The sequence below is a fragment of the Camarhynchus parvulus genome, chromosome 26 (assembly GCF_901933205.1).
Source record: "Camarhynchus parvulus chromosome 26, STF_HiC, whole genome shotgun sequence".
NCBI lineage: Eukaryota > Metazoa > Chordata > Aves > Passeriformes > Thraupidae > Camarhynchus > Camarhynchus parvulus.
Genome location: NC_044596.1, coordinates 2331342 through 2346995, shown reverse-complemented (window position 1 = coordinate 2346995; position 15654 = coordinate 2331342). Strand labels below are relative to the sequence as shown.

At 42.9% G+C, this 15654-nt stretch overlaps 1 protein-coding gene across 2 annotated transcripts in view; it reads right to left on the bottom strand.

The window, feature by feature from the left end:
* The window catches only part of KCTD20 (potassium channel tetramerization domain containing 20), a 32140-nt gene that overhangs the window by 11062 nt on the left and 5424 nt on the right, over window positions 1–15654 (bottom strand). The window contains exon 1 of one of the 2 annotated variants that reach the window (XM_030965869.1): window positions 7719–7807. The exons of the other annotated variant lie outside the window; for it this stretch is intronic. Coding sequence (XP_030821729.1) covers window positions 7719–7729 — 11 coding nt within the window. The 5' untranslated portion in view covers window positions 7730–7807. Of the gene's footprint in view, window positions 1–7718; window positions 7808–15654 lie in introns of those variants that run through there. 2 annotated transcript variants of the gene reach the window in all.

Genomic DNA, 15654 nt, shown 5'->3' with positions numbered 1-15654 from the left:
ATATGAAAAGCCACATACGCTAAAACACCCTGGAGGGAAAAAAAGCACACCCCTACCTCTTCACCCCTAAAAGCCTTTAAATCAATTCCAGAACTGACAATGTCCAGTGGAACAAAAAGTCAACTATTCTCCTGTTTCACAGCACTGTAATTATTGTGAGGAAATGGAGTTTTTTAAGACTGCAAATGTTAAAGTATTTATACAACTAATAATGTAACTTCAAACACATTCACTGAATTATATTGTATGTTTTGACCCTGAGATTAGCTCAGTTATCAGCTCATGATGCTGATAACACCAAGGTTGTATATTCAATCCCTGCATGGGCCATTCACTGAAGATTTGGACTTAATGATCCTTGTGGGTCCCTTTCAACTCAGAACATTCTGCAATCTGTCATCTGAACAAAAATGCTTTAAAATTTGGTAGCTGCACTGAAAGCCAAAACCTGTTTTTTAAAATGCAGTTTGATTTACTTAGGGAAAAGCATTTTGAGGTGGGGAAAAGAATATCCTTGTTGAGCAGATATATAATCATAACTGTCGTGGTTTGAGAGGAAGTAAGTTTTCTGGGATATGCTAAGGGAAAGCCCTTAAAGGGAGTCATTCTTGAGAGCTGCTGGCTGTCAGGAGGAACCCCAAAATGTTCTGGGCTGGAGGGACATTAAAGCATCTCAAGGGACATGTTCCACTAGCCCAGGTGGCTCAGAGGAACAGACACCACACTGGGCTATGCTCAGGAATTCTTTTCCCCCAGCATTAATTTTCCTACACTGAAACAACATCCCTGACAAAGCTGATGCTACCCCACTCACCAGGGAACAGGATTTGCTCTGTGAGCTGACAAAAACTCCATTAAGAAAACAAGATAAGCATAAAATTTACTTCTTGGTCCTCTTTCTTCCAGGAGTGATGAATTGCTGCAGCTCTGCCAACAACCTCCCCTTGTGGTGCCTGAACAGTCTCTTGACTATTTAATGCATTACTCAGCAGAGAGAAGAAATTAGCCAGGAAATCAGATCAATAACAGAGTATATGAAGGCAAAGAGCAGAGTTATTCAGGGACACTTAGATTCCATAACTTCCCCAGAGCTCTGCCTTACAAGCCCCATTTAAGTGATGTCAAACAGCGCAAAACACCAACTGAATTTCACAACAACAAAACTGGATTGAGTCAGTGTTGAAATCTTTGCTCATCACCTCAAGCTCTGAATTACATGCAGAGACCCTGCACATCCTTCAGCAGAGTCCTTAACTACAGCAGCTCAGAAATTATTTACAGAACTATCACCAGTTACTCAGGAACTACAATACACCAATTTTCCCTTGTCATTCCCACTCTTCTGCTGCTTCATCTGCTAAGCAGGATTATCAGGGAAAAAATGGCCCAGCTGTTTGACAACTTCCTCCTCCTTCTTTTCTGTTTTCTTCAACAAAGTTGAGCACCAGCAAAACCTGCTGAAAGCAGCTGCTCTTTGCAATGTGGTGGCTCTCCCAAGCAGAAGATCTGACTTTCCCCTTTCCTGGAAGTGGAACATCCAGTCCTGCTGATCATCCAACCCAGCTCAGGCTGATGGCATTTCCCTGTCTCCTGGCATGCCAAAATCCTGCAGCTCGTGTGTCAGCAGAATTGAGGGAAATGAGTAAAGATCTTTTGGCACATCTGGCTCGTACAATAAATCCCCAAACTGGTCATTTAATGTGACAAATATATTACAAACACACCCAGAACCCAGTGGGGAGACAAGTACACAAAGACTTCAAGGCCAAACTCCTGCCTGACCAGCTTACAAATGTCCTGGTTTCCTTTCATGCCCAGGATCAAGGAGAACTACCCATGGTGAGAATGAATGCCTATAAATAATAATTAGCACCATTCAGCTTCAAAGCTTTTTACAAATATTAACTGCTCATTGCTCCTAAGAGCCCTGGGAAGCACTGCAGGCAAGTGTTTTATGAGAGAAAACAGGGACACAGAGGCAGAGAGCTAATCCTCAGGTTCAGAGCAGCAGCCCTCAGCCTGCTCAGGTGTTACTGACTTGGAGCACGTTCACTCCTCAGCTCCTAGCCCTGCACCAGCAGTTCCCCTGTGCTAGCAGGACAAAAACACTGCCAGGTCAGCACCCTCCTTAGAGGGCTCTTTCCATGCACGTTTCCACCCTCTGGGAAGTGTCAATTGACTGGTACCACAGTGAACAGGCACCATGATGTGTTTCCTCACTTCTCTGGGACTTGTTTGCATGCTCAGATCCTGAAGGAGCAGGTAAGGACCAGTCCACAGAGGAGCTGAAGCCTCACAGCTGGATTGTGGGAGCTGGGCACTCAGGAGCAGCAAAAGCCCCATGTCATATTCAGCACTGAAGATCAGAGAAAGGTTGGGATTTTAATTTTTTAAAATGGAATCAGTATCAGAATCAAAAAACCAAAATTCCCATCTGGCTTTGGCCATAGATGGAGCATGTGGCCACTCCTTCCTCTGGAATACAACAATGTCAAGAATGAGCTGTGCAACTGCACAAACATCTCTGCTCTCCAGACCCTGTGCTGGTGGTCCCACTGAAATCATCTCTATTTGAACTTGTCTAGAGCCTTGTCTTTTGTTGAGGGAAAAACATGAAAGTCATATTTAAGGTGTTTTTAATCACAAAGTGGAAACACTTTAATCTTGCAATGAGCCATTGGTACAAACAATTCATGCTGCAAATGTTTTGCAGAGATAAAGAGGCTGATCCCTGTTCTTTGCAATCCTTAAGGAAGTGTTCTGGAATGTAAAGAGCCTGTGACATCTTCAGTACATTATCCTTCCCCACCCTAAGAGATCTAAAGCACATCCAAAGCTACTTCCCACTGCATGCAGCTCTCAACCCATTACTGGAAGAGCTGAATGGCTTCACTTGCACAGAGCACCATGAACAAGGTGAAAAGAAACTCAAATACTGCAACGTGGCCAGCAGAGAAAACCCATCTAGATACAACAGTTATTAAGCAAGAAAAAATAAAAGCATCACTACAAATGTGCTGGTTTCTACTTTTTATTTATTGTATTACATAAATACAATCTTTTACTATATTTATAAAGATATACTTACTCATTGGAATTTTTAAAGAGCCATTACAGAGTATTTTAGGTATGAAGAACTTCACAGAAACTTCAAAGAAAAATCATGAAAAGCCAAAATCCATTGAGGAGTAAAGCCCTGACAGCTTATACAGGGTCTCACTGTCATCTGGCATGGCAAGAGAGAAGGTGTAAGAGAGTAAGAATAGTAGAAATGAGTGGCTTTACTTCACCATTTGGTTTGCAAACGGTGAGGAAGCACCAGCAGTGAGTGAATCAGCTGGTGAACAATCCTCCCCTCTTCCTAAACCACAGCCTAACCATCACGACAGAAATAAAACTCCAAACAACTCATTTTTAAGGTGACAACACTCCTTTAAGTCTACAAAAACATTCCCATGTACAATTATTCTCAGAAATATGAGCAAGCAGGAAACACGCGCACGCAGGGTGTGCCTGACCTAATTCCACAGCCCTGCTCTGAGAACAAGATGGATTTCTAATGGATCTGCACGTCTTTCCACACTGGCTAAAGCCTGGCTTTAATTTGTGTCCTGGTTTAACCCCAGATGGCAACTGAGCCTCAAACATCCATGTGCTCACTTCTCCCTGGTGGGATGGGGAAAAGAACTGGAAGAGTAACTCGTGGGTTGAGAGCCAGACATTTTATAGGTAAAGGAAAAGAGAAGGTTGTGTGGAGACCTCACAGCACCTTCCAGGATCTGAAGGGGCTCCAAGGAAGCCAGAGAGGGACTGCTCATAATGAACTGGAGTGACAGAACACAGGGAATGGCTTCCCACTGTCAGAGAGCAGGGATGGATGGGATACTGGCAAGGAATTCTTTCCTGTGAGTGTGGGCAGGCCCTGGCACAGGGTGCCCAGAGCAGCTGTGGCTGCCCCTGGATCCCTGGAAGTGTCCAAGGCCAGGCTGGACAGGGCTTGGAGCAACCTGGGACAGTGGAAGGTGTGGAATAGGATGAATTTTAACATTTCTTCTATCCCAAGCCAATCTGGCATTCTATGACTCAATAAAAGCCGTGCATGCAAGTAAAGCAAAAAAAGAATTAATTCCCCACTTTCCATGGGCAGGAAGGTGTTCAGCCATGCCCAGGAGAGCAGGGCTCCATCACCTGGGAAGAAAAACACCATCACTCCTAACATCCCCCCTGTTCCTTCTTCCCCCAGCTCTGTATGATGCCATAAGGAGTGGAATATCCATCCCTGGGTCTGCTGGCCTGGCTGTGTCCCCCAGCTCCTGAGCATCCCCAGCCCACTGGTGGGTGGGCAGCAAAAAAGGCCTTGGCTCTGTGTGAGCCCTGCTCAGCAATACATAAAACACCCCTGTGTTATCAACCTCATTTTCCAGCAAAATTCCAAACCATAGCCCCTTATAAGCTACTAGGAAGAAAACTAACTTTATATCAGACAAAACCAGCATAAATTCTTAAAAGGTCTTCTTAGAATATTCCAAAAGTTTCTCTAAACCTAAAAGCAGAGAAACAAATTAGCAATGATTGGCTTTCTACTTTGGAGAGGAAAAGGGCAATCTCATGGGTTTAAGATAAATAAGGAGAAGTGTTTCCTGTGCATAAGGATTAGGGGAATCACTGTAAGGTATAAACCACAGCAGGGAATGCAGCATGGAGATAATGGATCTCCCCTGGGCTGGGGAACATTGGTTAAGTAAAAAAGCAGCCATCAAACTTGATCTGAAAAATTCTAGTATTGGCAAGTAGGCAGCAATCCAACTTCTAATTTTCATAATAACTATTTGCTTCTCATCATCAGATGAAGACTTTCCCAGAGAAAGTGAAAAAACATAATTCTGCCTGTCAGCTCAGTTCACCTGCAATAAAAACTTCCCAGTGGCAGGGAGGCATTCCAGAGGGCTGTGCAGAGTGACAGGAACTCATCCAGTAGAAAGAAAGGCAAGAAGTGAAATGTTCTCCTCTATTAAAAAATTAGACCTGACCTGATGGCTCATTCTGTAACTAAGAAGGATCTTAAAGTCCCCTCAGTGCCACCCCCTGGCATGGGCAGGGACATCTTCCACTGTCCCAGGTTGCTCCAAGCCTTGGACACTGCCAGGGATGGGGCAGCCCCAGGGGCTCTGGGCACCCTGTGCCAGGGCCTGCCCACCCTCCCAGGGAACAATTCCTTCCCAATATCCCATCCATCCCTGCCCTCAGGCAGTGGGAAGCCATTCCCTGTGCCCTGTCCCTCCAGGCTCTTGTCCCAAGCCCCTCTCCAGCTCTCCTGGAGTCCCTTTAGGCACTGGAAGGGGCTCTGAGGTCTCCCTGGAGCCTTCTCCCATCCAGGTTGGACATCCCCAGCTCTGCCAGCCTGGCTCCTCAGGTCTCTCCCAGCCAGGCTGAGCCCCAGGCACTGCCCAGTGCACCTGAACCAAGGGAGATGCTCAGGGTAAGGTGAGACTTGGCAGGGCTGGGGCTGCCACTCCCTGGCAGCTGTAGATACACCTGGAGCACTGGAGAACAACATGGTCCAGGCATTCACCTGGACTGTACCAGAGAGAAAAACATCCAACTGCAGCCTTCACATGCTCTTCATGAACCTCCTACTGATCCTCACTGCATTCTCCCAACACAAACACAAGCAGACTATAAAAGCTGATTTATAGTCTGGCACATGAGAAAAAGCTTTTCCTTTGTTATGAAATAACTCTATCAATATACAGAGGATTCATTTTCCATCTGGCTTCAAATGATAGATGGAAAATAATGTCCAGCAGGCCTGATGCAATGCAGGACAGCCTGAAAATGTTGGCAAGAGGCAGCAAGGAGGCTGATGAAATGCTTGATTGTTTCTTCCATTCTGTGCATAGTGCTACACTGTTAGCAAAGTTTACTGACTTACTCATTTAATTGAGGTTCAACAAAAATCCACTGTTTCTACAAATGTAATTCAAAACTACAGTTGGCAATAGGGGTTTAAGGGTTTAACACTGCATTTGCACACCTTGATTTAAGACCTGGGGATCACCAGGTCCCTCTGTCACCACCAGTGCTCAGTTTATGCACTGACTGACCCCTCATCAGTGCCCCACACTCACAGCAGCTTTTCTTTTGCCAATCTACACACCAAGACTGAAACCTGCTGAAAAATAATGGGTATTTATTAACTGGATGTAACCTATTACAGACTTTCCCAAAATAGGAAGGTCACACTGTGGCAGCCTCACCAAGAGAAGAGATGAAATGCATTCAGCAATTCCACCACGGGAGCAAAATTCCTCACCACAGCAACAACTTACTGCTTTTTTATTTCCCTCCCTCTGAGGCCCAAGGTATTCATGTCAGAGAGCAAACCCAAGTGAACTGTAAAGGGTATTTCCTCACAATACTGGAATAAAAATAGTCACCTGAAAAATGGTATTTGATCCTCATAAAGAGCTTCTTACCCCTATGGCAATGGCAGCTTTGCCAGTGCTATCTGATTAAATTCAGCACTTTTAATAAAGCTGCCCATGCCCATATAGAATACACACCTCCTTCCCTGGCAGAAGGTTGGATTGTGCAGATATGATCAGGGAAAAGGGAAAAAAGGGAAAAGGGAAAAAAAACTGTGGCAAAGGATGAGCTGTTGCAAATATAAGCAGGATATTTTTACCTAGAGACAGGAAAAACAAATGTTCCCTGCTAAAATAAACAATACTGAGCTAAATAAAGTTTTAAGGCTGGTGACACCTGTGAGTTACACTTTCTCTTCACCTGTGTTAAATGTTAAATTAAGCTACAAATACTCAGGTGACAGCCTGCAACAGGAGTAAGTGCTGCAGACAACAGAGTTTGGTCGTGCTCTCTGTTCTACCATTTGTTACAAAAGTATTTACAAAGATTTCAGAAAATCCCACACACTTCAGCAAAGCACAAAAAAGCTGCCTTATCCCTTTGGATTTAAAAAACCTTTTCTTTCTCAGCTATGTTCTTAGGCAGTTAAATCCGACTTGGTTCCAAGTTTGCACAATTTCAAATCCAGCATCTGTATTATGAGAAGTCCAATTTTTCAATTGTAAACTGCAGCAAACTGCATAAGGACAAGAGTATTTCTGAGGGAGTACTAACAGAGAATCTGTGTTAACAGAGAATCTGCCCTCTCATTTGTACTATGAGAAGTCCAGTGTTTCACAAACAATACTGAACTAATAAAGTTTTAAGGCAGGTGACACCTGTGAGTTACACTTTCTCTTCACCTGTGTTAAATGTTAAATTAAGCTACAAATACTCAGGTGACAGCCTGCAACAGGAGTAAGTGCTGCAGACAACAGAGTTTGGTCGTGCTCTCTGTTCTACCATTTGTTACAAAAGTATTTACAAAGATTTCAGAAAATCCCACACTCTTCAGCAAAGCATAAAAACGCTGCCTTATCCCTTTGGATTTAAAAAACCTTTTCTTTCTCAGCTTTTGTTCTTAGGCAGTTAAATCCAATTTGGTTCCAAGTTTGCACAATTTCAAATCCAGCATCTGTATTATGAGAAGTCCAATTTTTCAATTATAAACTACAAACTGCATAAGAACAAGAGTATTTCTGAGGGAATTCTAGCAGAGAATCTGATCCACCTGCAACCACCAGAAGTTCTGATCACCCACATTTCCTGGTGGAAGTCTGGAGCAAACCCTGTGCCCAGCACCCCTCACTTACTGCCGGCTCATCCGTGCTGGATGCTCCCTGCACCACGACCCCGAAATCCTCCTGGAGCAGAGGGAAGCACTAGGCACAGCAAAGCTTCGGGAGTTTAAAACTCCTCGAGCAGCACTGGTCACTCCCCCAAAGCTGATTCATGTAAATATTTCAGGTTAAAAGTCCCTCCAGCTGATTCGTGGAAAGTTTGAATATGATCCGTGTGGTAACAACTTAAAGTCTCCTCTTTTCAGTAAAAGCTTCCCCAATATCTCTCCAAATTCTTCATTCAGACAGTTTTTGCAGGAATTGTGTGGTAGAAAAGGCTCAATTGTGGGGTAGAAAAGGCCATATTTTGAGGGAGTAAAAAAAGGGAAATACCACAAAAAATACACAAAATTGAAAAAGCAGAGAAGATGCCTACTTCAACACACATAATGAGGTGTTTGAGCTGATGGAAGGTGTCCATTTGGGTACTGGATCAGGTCACTCTTGAAAGGGGAAAGTTCTAAAATTGAAGTGTATTCCAGAACAGGCCTCTCTGGCTCTTTTTTGCCTGACAAGAGAGAACCCAGCAGTATTCTAGCCAGCTGGTTTTGTGTCTATCTCAAAGATAACATGCAAAAGAAATTCCAGGAATGTTTAAAAGTTACTTATTTCAAGGAAATGGTCTTCAAAGCCTGTCTTTGTAAGGAATATTCACTTTTCTGCTGAATAATCCAAGAGAATCTCAAATTAAACCTTTATTAAACCCCTGATACTATTTATTAAAACACCCTCCTGCCACACATCCCTTAAACAGGCAGAGAGGAATTAACCACCTGAATTTTTGGTTATGTACATAAGTATGTGCACATGGATTCCCAAGGTCAGGAGCCCCAGGACTTGGGCCCAAACAAATGTACAGTACCTGAGGATAAAATGAGTTATTTTGACACATCAGTGCATTGCTGAAGAGCCTCAATAAGAACCACCACCTTCCCTCAGTGCTCCTGTGCCATGGCCAAGGCAATACATTGTTTATGTCACCTGGAAATGTTCCCTTCTGTCAGCTCAAATATTAAATCCATCGATTCTATCTCTTACTGCTTTCCCCTAAGATACAGCTGGATTGCTCAGAGACTGCTCCAAACACAATGTCACAAAACAACAGAGTTAAATATATCCCACATCATCAATAATATATCATTTTTAATGCAAAGAGAGTCTAAACAGGCAGGGAACTATTTTCCTCCTGACTCATGCCAGTGATAAAGCACATGTGTCCTGGCAAGTCTGAATAAAAAATGCCTTTAGAGAGCTCTTAATTAAAAACAAACCAAGCAATACAACATAGAAAAAAATTCCAAGTCACTAACTTACTAACTTTTGTATGCAAAAACTTGTTATTACTTTTGCTCTGGGGGCAAGATTTTATTTCTTTAATGCCCAGTTCTCTCATCTGTCCAGATACAGGGGCAATAGGCTGGGGGACTGTAAACAGCAAGAATCTCTAATCACCAAGAGGTGCTGTCCCACACCAGATGAGGCTGGCCATCATCAGGAGAAAGAATAGATTTATGTATTTTTATATATAATTTACATAATTTGTGTATGTATAATTTATCAATTAGCTTTTGTAATGACTCTATTTGTTTTAAAGACAGCAACTGTCCACTGTGGATCTTCAAGATGAGCATTGCTGTATTATCAGTGTGAAACTACACAAGTTTTAATTAATTTAAGTAAAAATTAAACATTCAGCAGACACAATACCCTAAACCAAAATTCCTCTCATCATTTACATTTTTGTTTGCTACAAAAACTTATCTGACATTTCAGCCACGGCAAAAAGCAGCTACTTGTTTGGACTCTTACTTTAGAAAGGCTGCGAGCAGCTCAGAACTCCACCTTCCTCCTCTGGAAGGGATCCCAACAAGTAACTGCTCACTCATTCCCAGCTCATCTGCTACAACTCCAACTGCCATTCATTTCTGACCAATTACATAGCAGCAGCTCGGAAAACTAACAATAGGTGGCACATTTTTGAAAGTTGGATGCAGTCACAGGAGCTTTCAAAATAATAACAATGAAAAAACACAAAGCAAACTCAAGAAACAAACGCAGGGATGCAATGGCAATTAAATTTGCAAGGTACTGCCACGTTGAGAAGGAGTTCAGACTCCAGGTCTAGCAGCAGTTTGTGCCCAGTGTGAAGGGCAGAAGCAGGATTGGCAAATTCAGGTGTCCCCCAGCCCTGGGAATTTTGCCCCAAGTCTGGGCTGGTTCAGGCTGGCACAGGTCCCTGCCAGGGGCATTATCTGCCATCCCCACGGGGCACTGCCCTATCTCACCAAACAGGTGCTGGAAGCTTGTTCAGATAAAGCCCAGCTGAATTCTCCTGTGGAAGGGCAGAGATGCTCCTCTGACTGAGATACAAAGGGAACATTATCAGTGTTGTCCTTAGACAGAACAGAGCTCTCTAAATCAAACACATGGTTTAATTCTCATTAAGATACAGACAATAAGAAAAAGCAAAACAAACATAAGGCTCCTTTCACGGTGCAGCTGCATTAGTAACTGCAAATAATACTGAGTAATCCGAAACCAAAATAAACACAGGAGTTTTATTTAGCACAATTACAGCTCTTTGGAAAACACCTCCTGATTTTATTTTGAGGAAGGCAAGAGCAGGGGCTACAATTTCATCTAGGTGAGGCCAACCATTAGCACTGTGCCAATTCATGCCAGCAGAGAACCTGATACCTTATTTTCAAGAACTGAAAAACAGTTCATGATTTCAAACCAGCCGAGGTTTACAAGGGGACACTGGCAAGACACCTCTTGCTTTGTTTACATGCCTGGATAAATATTTTACATGTCAAGCATAGTTATAACACTTTCTAAGAATATTCCATTACATTCTTTCTTCTATGACTAATAATTCTTCCACAAAAATATTTGGCTAGTGCAGCATTACAGCAAAATTAGTCAGGAACTGGAGCCATATTTTGAAGGAGTAAAAAATGGAAATACCAAAAAAAAATATTGAAAAAACAGAGAAGATGCCTATTTCAACACACATAATGAGGTGTTTGTGCTGATGGATCAGGTCACTCTTGAAAGGGGAAAGTTCTAAAATGGAAGTGTATTCCAGAACAGGCCTCTTTGGCTTGTTTTTGCCTGGACAAGAGAGAACCCAGCAATATTCCAGCCAAAACTGTAGCTGGTTTTGTGCCTATCTCAAAAAGAACGAGCAAAAGAAATTCCAGGAATTTTTAAAAGTTACTTATTTCAAGGAAATGGTCTTCAAAGCCTGTCCTTGTGAGGGATATTCACTCTTGTGCTGAATAATCCAAGAGAAGCTCGAATTAATTAGCATCTTTCAGCAGCAGAGCTTATGTGTGATTTCAATAAATCCTTAACAAGAAGATAGGTTTTCCTGCAGAGCCTGCTAATTAAAGGGTCTATAAACGTCCCAAAAGCAGCTCCCTCCAACCTGAGGATTTCAGCTCAGTCCTGACCAGAGGTGGCCACACTGTGACATTTTAGAGCTCTTAACATGGCCTGCATGAAATGAGGTGGCTTTTATCAGCCTGGCTGAAGACACAAGACATCAATCTCCTCTTACTGCTGAGCCTGGAGCACCTCTCCCATAAGCACAGGTCCCAGCAGGGGAACATTTCCTCCAGCCCCGTGTGCCAGACACGGCCTGGGCAGCACGAGGAATGCTGGAATGCTCCTGTCAGGGCTCCAGCTGCTCCAGAAGTAAAGCTTTAATGCTCATGGCTCTCAATCTGGTTCACAGGAGGTTTTGTTTTGAGTTGTTATTTTTACTTCAGCTGTGACAGCCTTCTAATTAAAGATAGCACTAAGTGTCTGCAGCACACAGGGTGAGAGGCTGGAGAACACTCTATTTTCTGCACTAAGAATTATTTCATCTCTCACAAATGCAATCATTCTACTCTCCAAGTGGTGAAGTGGCATTTCCTATAGGTGTTCATAACACCTTTAAAATGCTCTTGGAATGACTTAAGAGCTCCAAGTCAAGACACACAGAGGTGCCACAGCTATGGCATATTAACCAATTTTCTGAAAACAATTCATTTTCAAAACCAACTTTAAAAAAGAGAGGCCCATGATCTTGGCAAAGAACATTTTGTAATAGGTACATTTGACAGACAGGATACTATTTAAATATAGCACAGTGCTAATGCACAAAGCTCTCCACAGCTTTATAATTATCAATAAACAAACCCAGCTTCCCCTTTGCTCAGCCAGCACAAGGTAACAGAAATCATTAGACTGGTTTCACTTCAGTATCTTGTGCAGAGCAACCCCAGCTGACCTCCTCTAACCCAGCTGTTTATCACTCCTTGGGCCTGACAGCAAAACTGCACGTCAACACAGCTCCTTGCATCAAATAAACTCATTCTGGTCTTTCTGAGAGCCACCTTGTTCAGCCCTGTGAGAGGACTTCCAGTCCCAGAACAGCAGGAGCAGTGACAGAGCTGTCACAGCACCCTTCCCACCCAGCACATCTCATTCCCAGCATTGTCTCCTGTTTCACATCCAGTAATGTCCCAGCTCAGGCTCAGGGTGAGGCTGCAGCAAAGTCATTTGAGCTATTGGATGTAAAGTGCACGTACCTACAGACAGAGAAAGTGAATATGGGGTTTTCTCGGGGTTGTTTATTTTCTGGAAAGGTTTTGAGACAGTGATCACTCTCAGTGATTCTCAGGTTTTTGGTTGGTAATTGCTGCCCCGAGATGTGCAGGATGTCTCTGTTTTGGCCAGTGCGTACGAAGAACGAGTCAGAGCTCTTCAGTTTTTGGTCTTGAAGTTGTTTATTCATTCTTATCTATAAAATTTTCTTTCTGCCCAGCCGAGATCTGCTCAGCAGGGCAGCCACAGGCACTCTGACCACTCCTGAGGCGGTGTTGTCTTTTTATACTACAAACTACATATAACATATTTACACTTTATTCCCAATACCTATCACCTATGTTAGACAGTGCACTTCTATTCTAAACCAATCCCAAAGTGCCAATATCACAGCAGAAGATGGAGACCAAGAAGAAGAAGAAAGGCTGGACATGCCCAAGTTCCTCCATCTTGTCCCCAAAACCCCCATACCAAAAATCCTAAAATCTACATTTTCACCCTGTGATCATTTTATTATGATACTATTTAAGCATCTGTTACTTTCAGGTCCTCATACAAAGCTGGTAATTTGCTCCAAGGGTCAAAATCAAATCCCCAGGTGCTCTGGGCTGTGTGCCAGGGTCTCTGAGCCCCCCAGCGGGTCCTCGGCAACTCTGGACACCCGGAGGGATGTGCTGAGTTCCAACAAGTGATGAGGCTTCTGGAATTACTATCATATCTGCCACTCCCAAGAACTCCATTGCAGTGTTTGTATCATGATCTATCCCACAATTTGCAACATGATATATAGCTTCAGACCCCTATATTACAAAACTTTTCACCTACCTAATATTCTTCCTAATCGCTATACTCATCCTAATCATCACCAATAACTTATCTGTCCTATTCATTGGCTGAGAAGGAGTCAGAATCATATCCTTCCTCCTAATCAGCGGATACATCATAATCTGCCACTCCAAGAACTGTCTCAAAGCCTTTCCAGAAAATAAACAACCCCAAGAAAACCCCATATTCACTTTCTCTGTCTGTAGGTACGTGCACTTTACATCCAACAGCTCAAATGACTTTGCTACAGCCTCACCCTGAGCCTGAGCTGGGACAGGGGCAGAGATGCTGCAGCCCCATTACTGGATGTGAAACAGGAGACAATGCTGGGAATGAGAAAGCTCCTCTCCCACGTGCCCAAGAAATGCTCATGATCAATATTTCTCTCCATTAGTGCAGCATTCCAATCGATGGATTCGACTGCACTCCAAGGGAGCTTTGAAATCAGCACAGCTGAGTGCAGAGATACCAGCATTTAGAATAAAAACTAAAACTTGCCTGTCCCCAGAGACTCCAATATTAGCTAATTTACACATGCTTAGGATGCATCTCAGCAAAGCCTGGATATGGCAAAACCTTATGGTCTTTAGGTGCTTTGTATTAAAGCTAAACCACTTCTCAAATATACCTGAATCACTTAATTTGCACACAACTGAATAATCTTATGATTTTTCATATTTGTAACTTGGTCAGTCTGAAAGGAAAAAGAAAAATTAGAACCTATAGAAAAAGGCCAGGTTATGCTCATGTATATGAAACTCCATGGATTTAAGAAATCAAATTTTAACTGCAATCAAAACCTGAGATTTTAATAATCTCTATTTCTTTTCCTTTCCTTAGTTGGATTCCTTTCCCAGCACAGGCAGTAAAGTCTTTTTTCCAAAACCCCTGTGAGTTTAAAGGCCTTTGCTATGTACATATCCATCTCCTGCGGCTGTATCAGCCCCTGACACCTGACTGAGGGCTCCTCAGCAAGCATTAGACTACAGGGAAGTCTGCAAGTGCTGCTGGAACGTTTCTGTCAATGGGTTAGGGAACTCATTCATAAGCACGAACTGCCACAGCAGATAACATTCCAGGCAGACAGAAGCCTTTTCTGTGGGTAGAGATTATGTAACACCATGATTTTTAATCCGCTTGCCCAGAGGAAGAAGAAATGAGCTCACTTTCACGGAGGTTAAAGCTTCCTTACTCTATTTTTCTCCATTATTTGTTCCAGTCATGTTGAACTAGCAGATGATATTGAGCACATGAACTGAGAGACTCAGAAAATCCACTGTGCTCATCTCCAGTCCATCCAGAAACTCTGCTGCTGCTGCTGCCATCACTTCCTCTCTTCCTGCCTTTTCCATACTCACTTCTTTTGTGGTCCTCTCACTCCAATTTATCCAAGTTACCAGAATAACCTGAGAATTGCAGTCAGTCAGTTATAAAACAGGCACCAATTAGAAAAAAATAATGTGGATAGTTATTAAACTGAGCATATAGCTCAAAGTGGGGCAGATGCTTAATCCTGACAGTTTACAGGACACACAGTGGCATCACGTGGACTCACAGATTGATTTCAGGAAACGTGATCAGCTGCTGTCCCAGCACAGCAAGCCACAGGGTTGGGCTCCAAGGGATTCAGCTATGCTTTCTAGCCCAAGAATTACCTTTATTGAAAACCCCTCTTTTATTAAACATGGCCTTGTGATTTACATCTTCCTCATCTGTTTTGCAAAGCTACGTAGCCAAAACTTTGCATACAATCCACGTGGCAGCAGCAATCATTAACTGTTACACACCACTTCTCTCTGCTGTCACAAGGGTCACTTCTCCTGTTTTTATGGCTGCCAAGTTCTGCCTCTTTCTGAAAACTTCCTGATTCAATGGACTAAACTCTGACACCCAACACAGGTCAGGGACACAGCACTGTTTTATGGGAGCTGGTTGGGAAATGCATTCATTTCCCAGTTCTTGGAAATGCTGCTGCCACTGACAGCAGGACTGACTAATACACTCTAATCTAGACTATTTGTCCACAAATTCCAGAGGCACAGAGCTGTACTCTCATTTCTCTATCTTTAGTCCATTTCCATCAGCTCTTTTTTATTGCTTCTTTTGGCTACTTCTGTATTGAATCTCAGGCAGCTTTTTATTCTTGCAGTAAAAAGCTGAGTAATTCTCAGTCACTCTGACAGTGGGATACATATGACTGTTCCATTTTATAGTTCACAAGGGTATTTCTGTATTTGTGTGTTCAGTAGTAAAACCAAAGCAATGGCTGAACATTCCTGCTCCCAGGAGCAGCTCATGGATTAACACAACTTTTAACAGCTGCACAAAACACATTTGAGGTTGTTCTGAGGGCAATAAGAAAAAAAACAATCATAAATTGCAGAAGAAATTACTGAATGTTGAGCTTCAGCAGCTACAGCCCATGTTCAATGCTGCTTCCAAGACTAACAGACATTGATTTTCCTTCTCAATTTCATGCCTGTGCTTA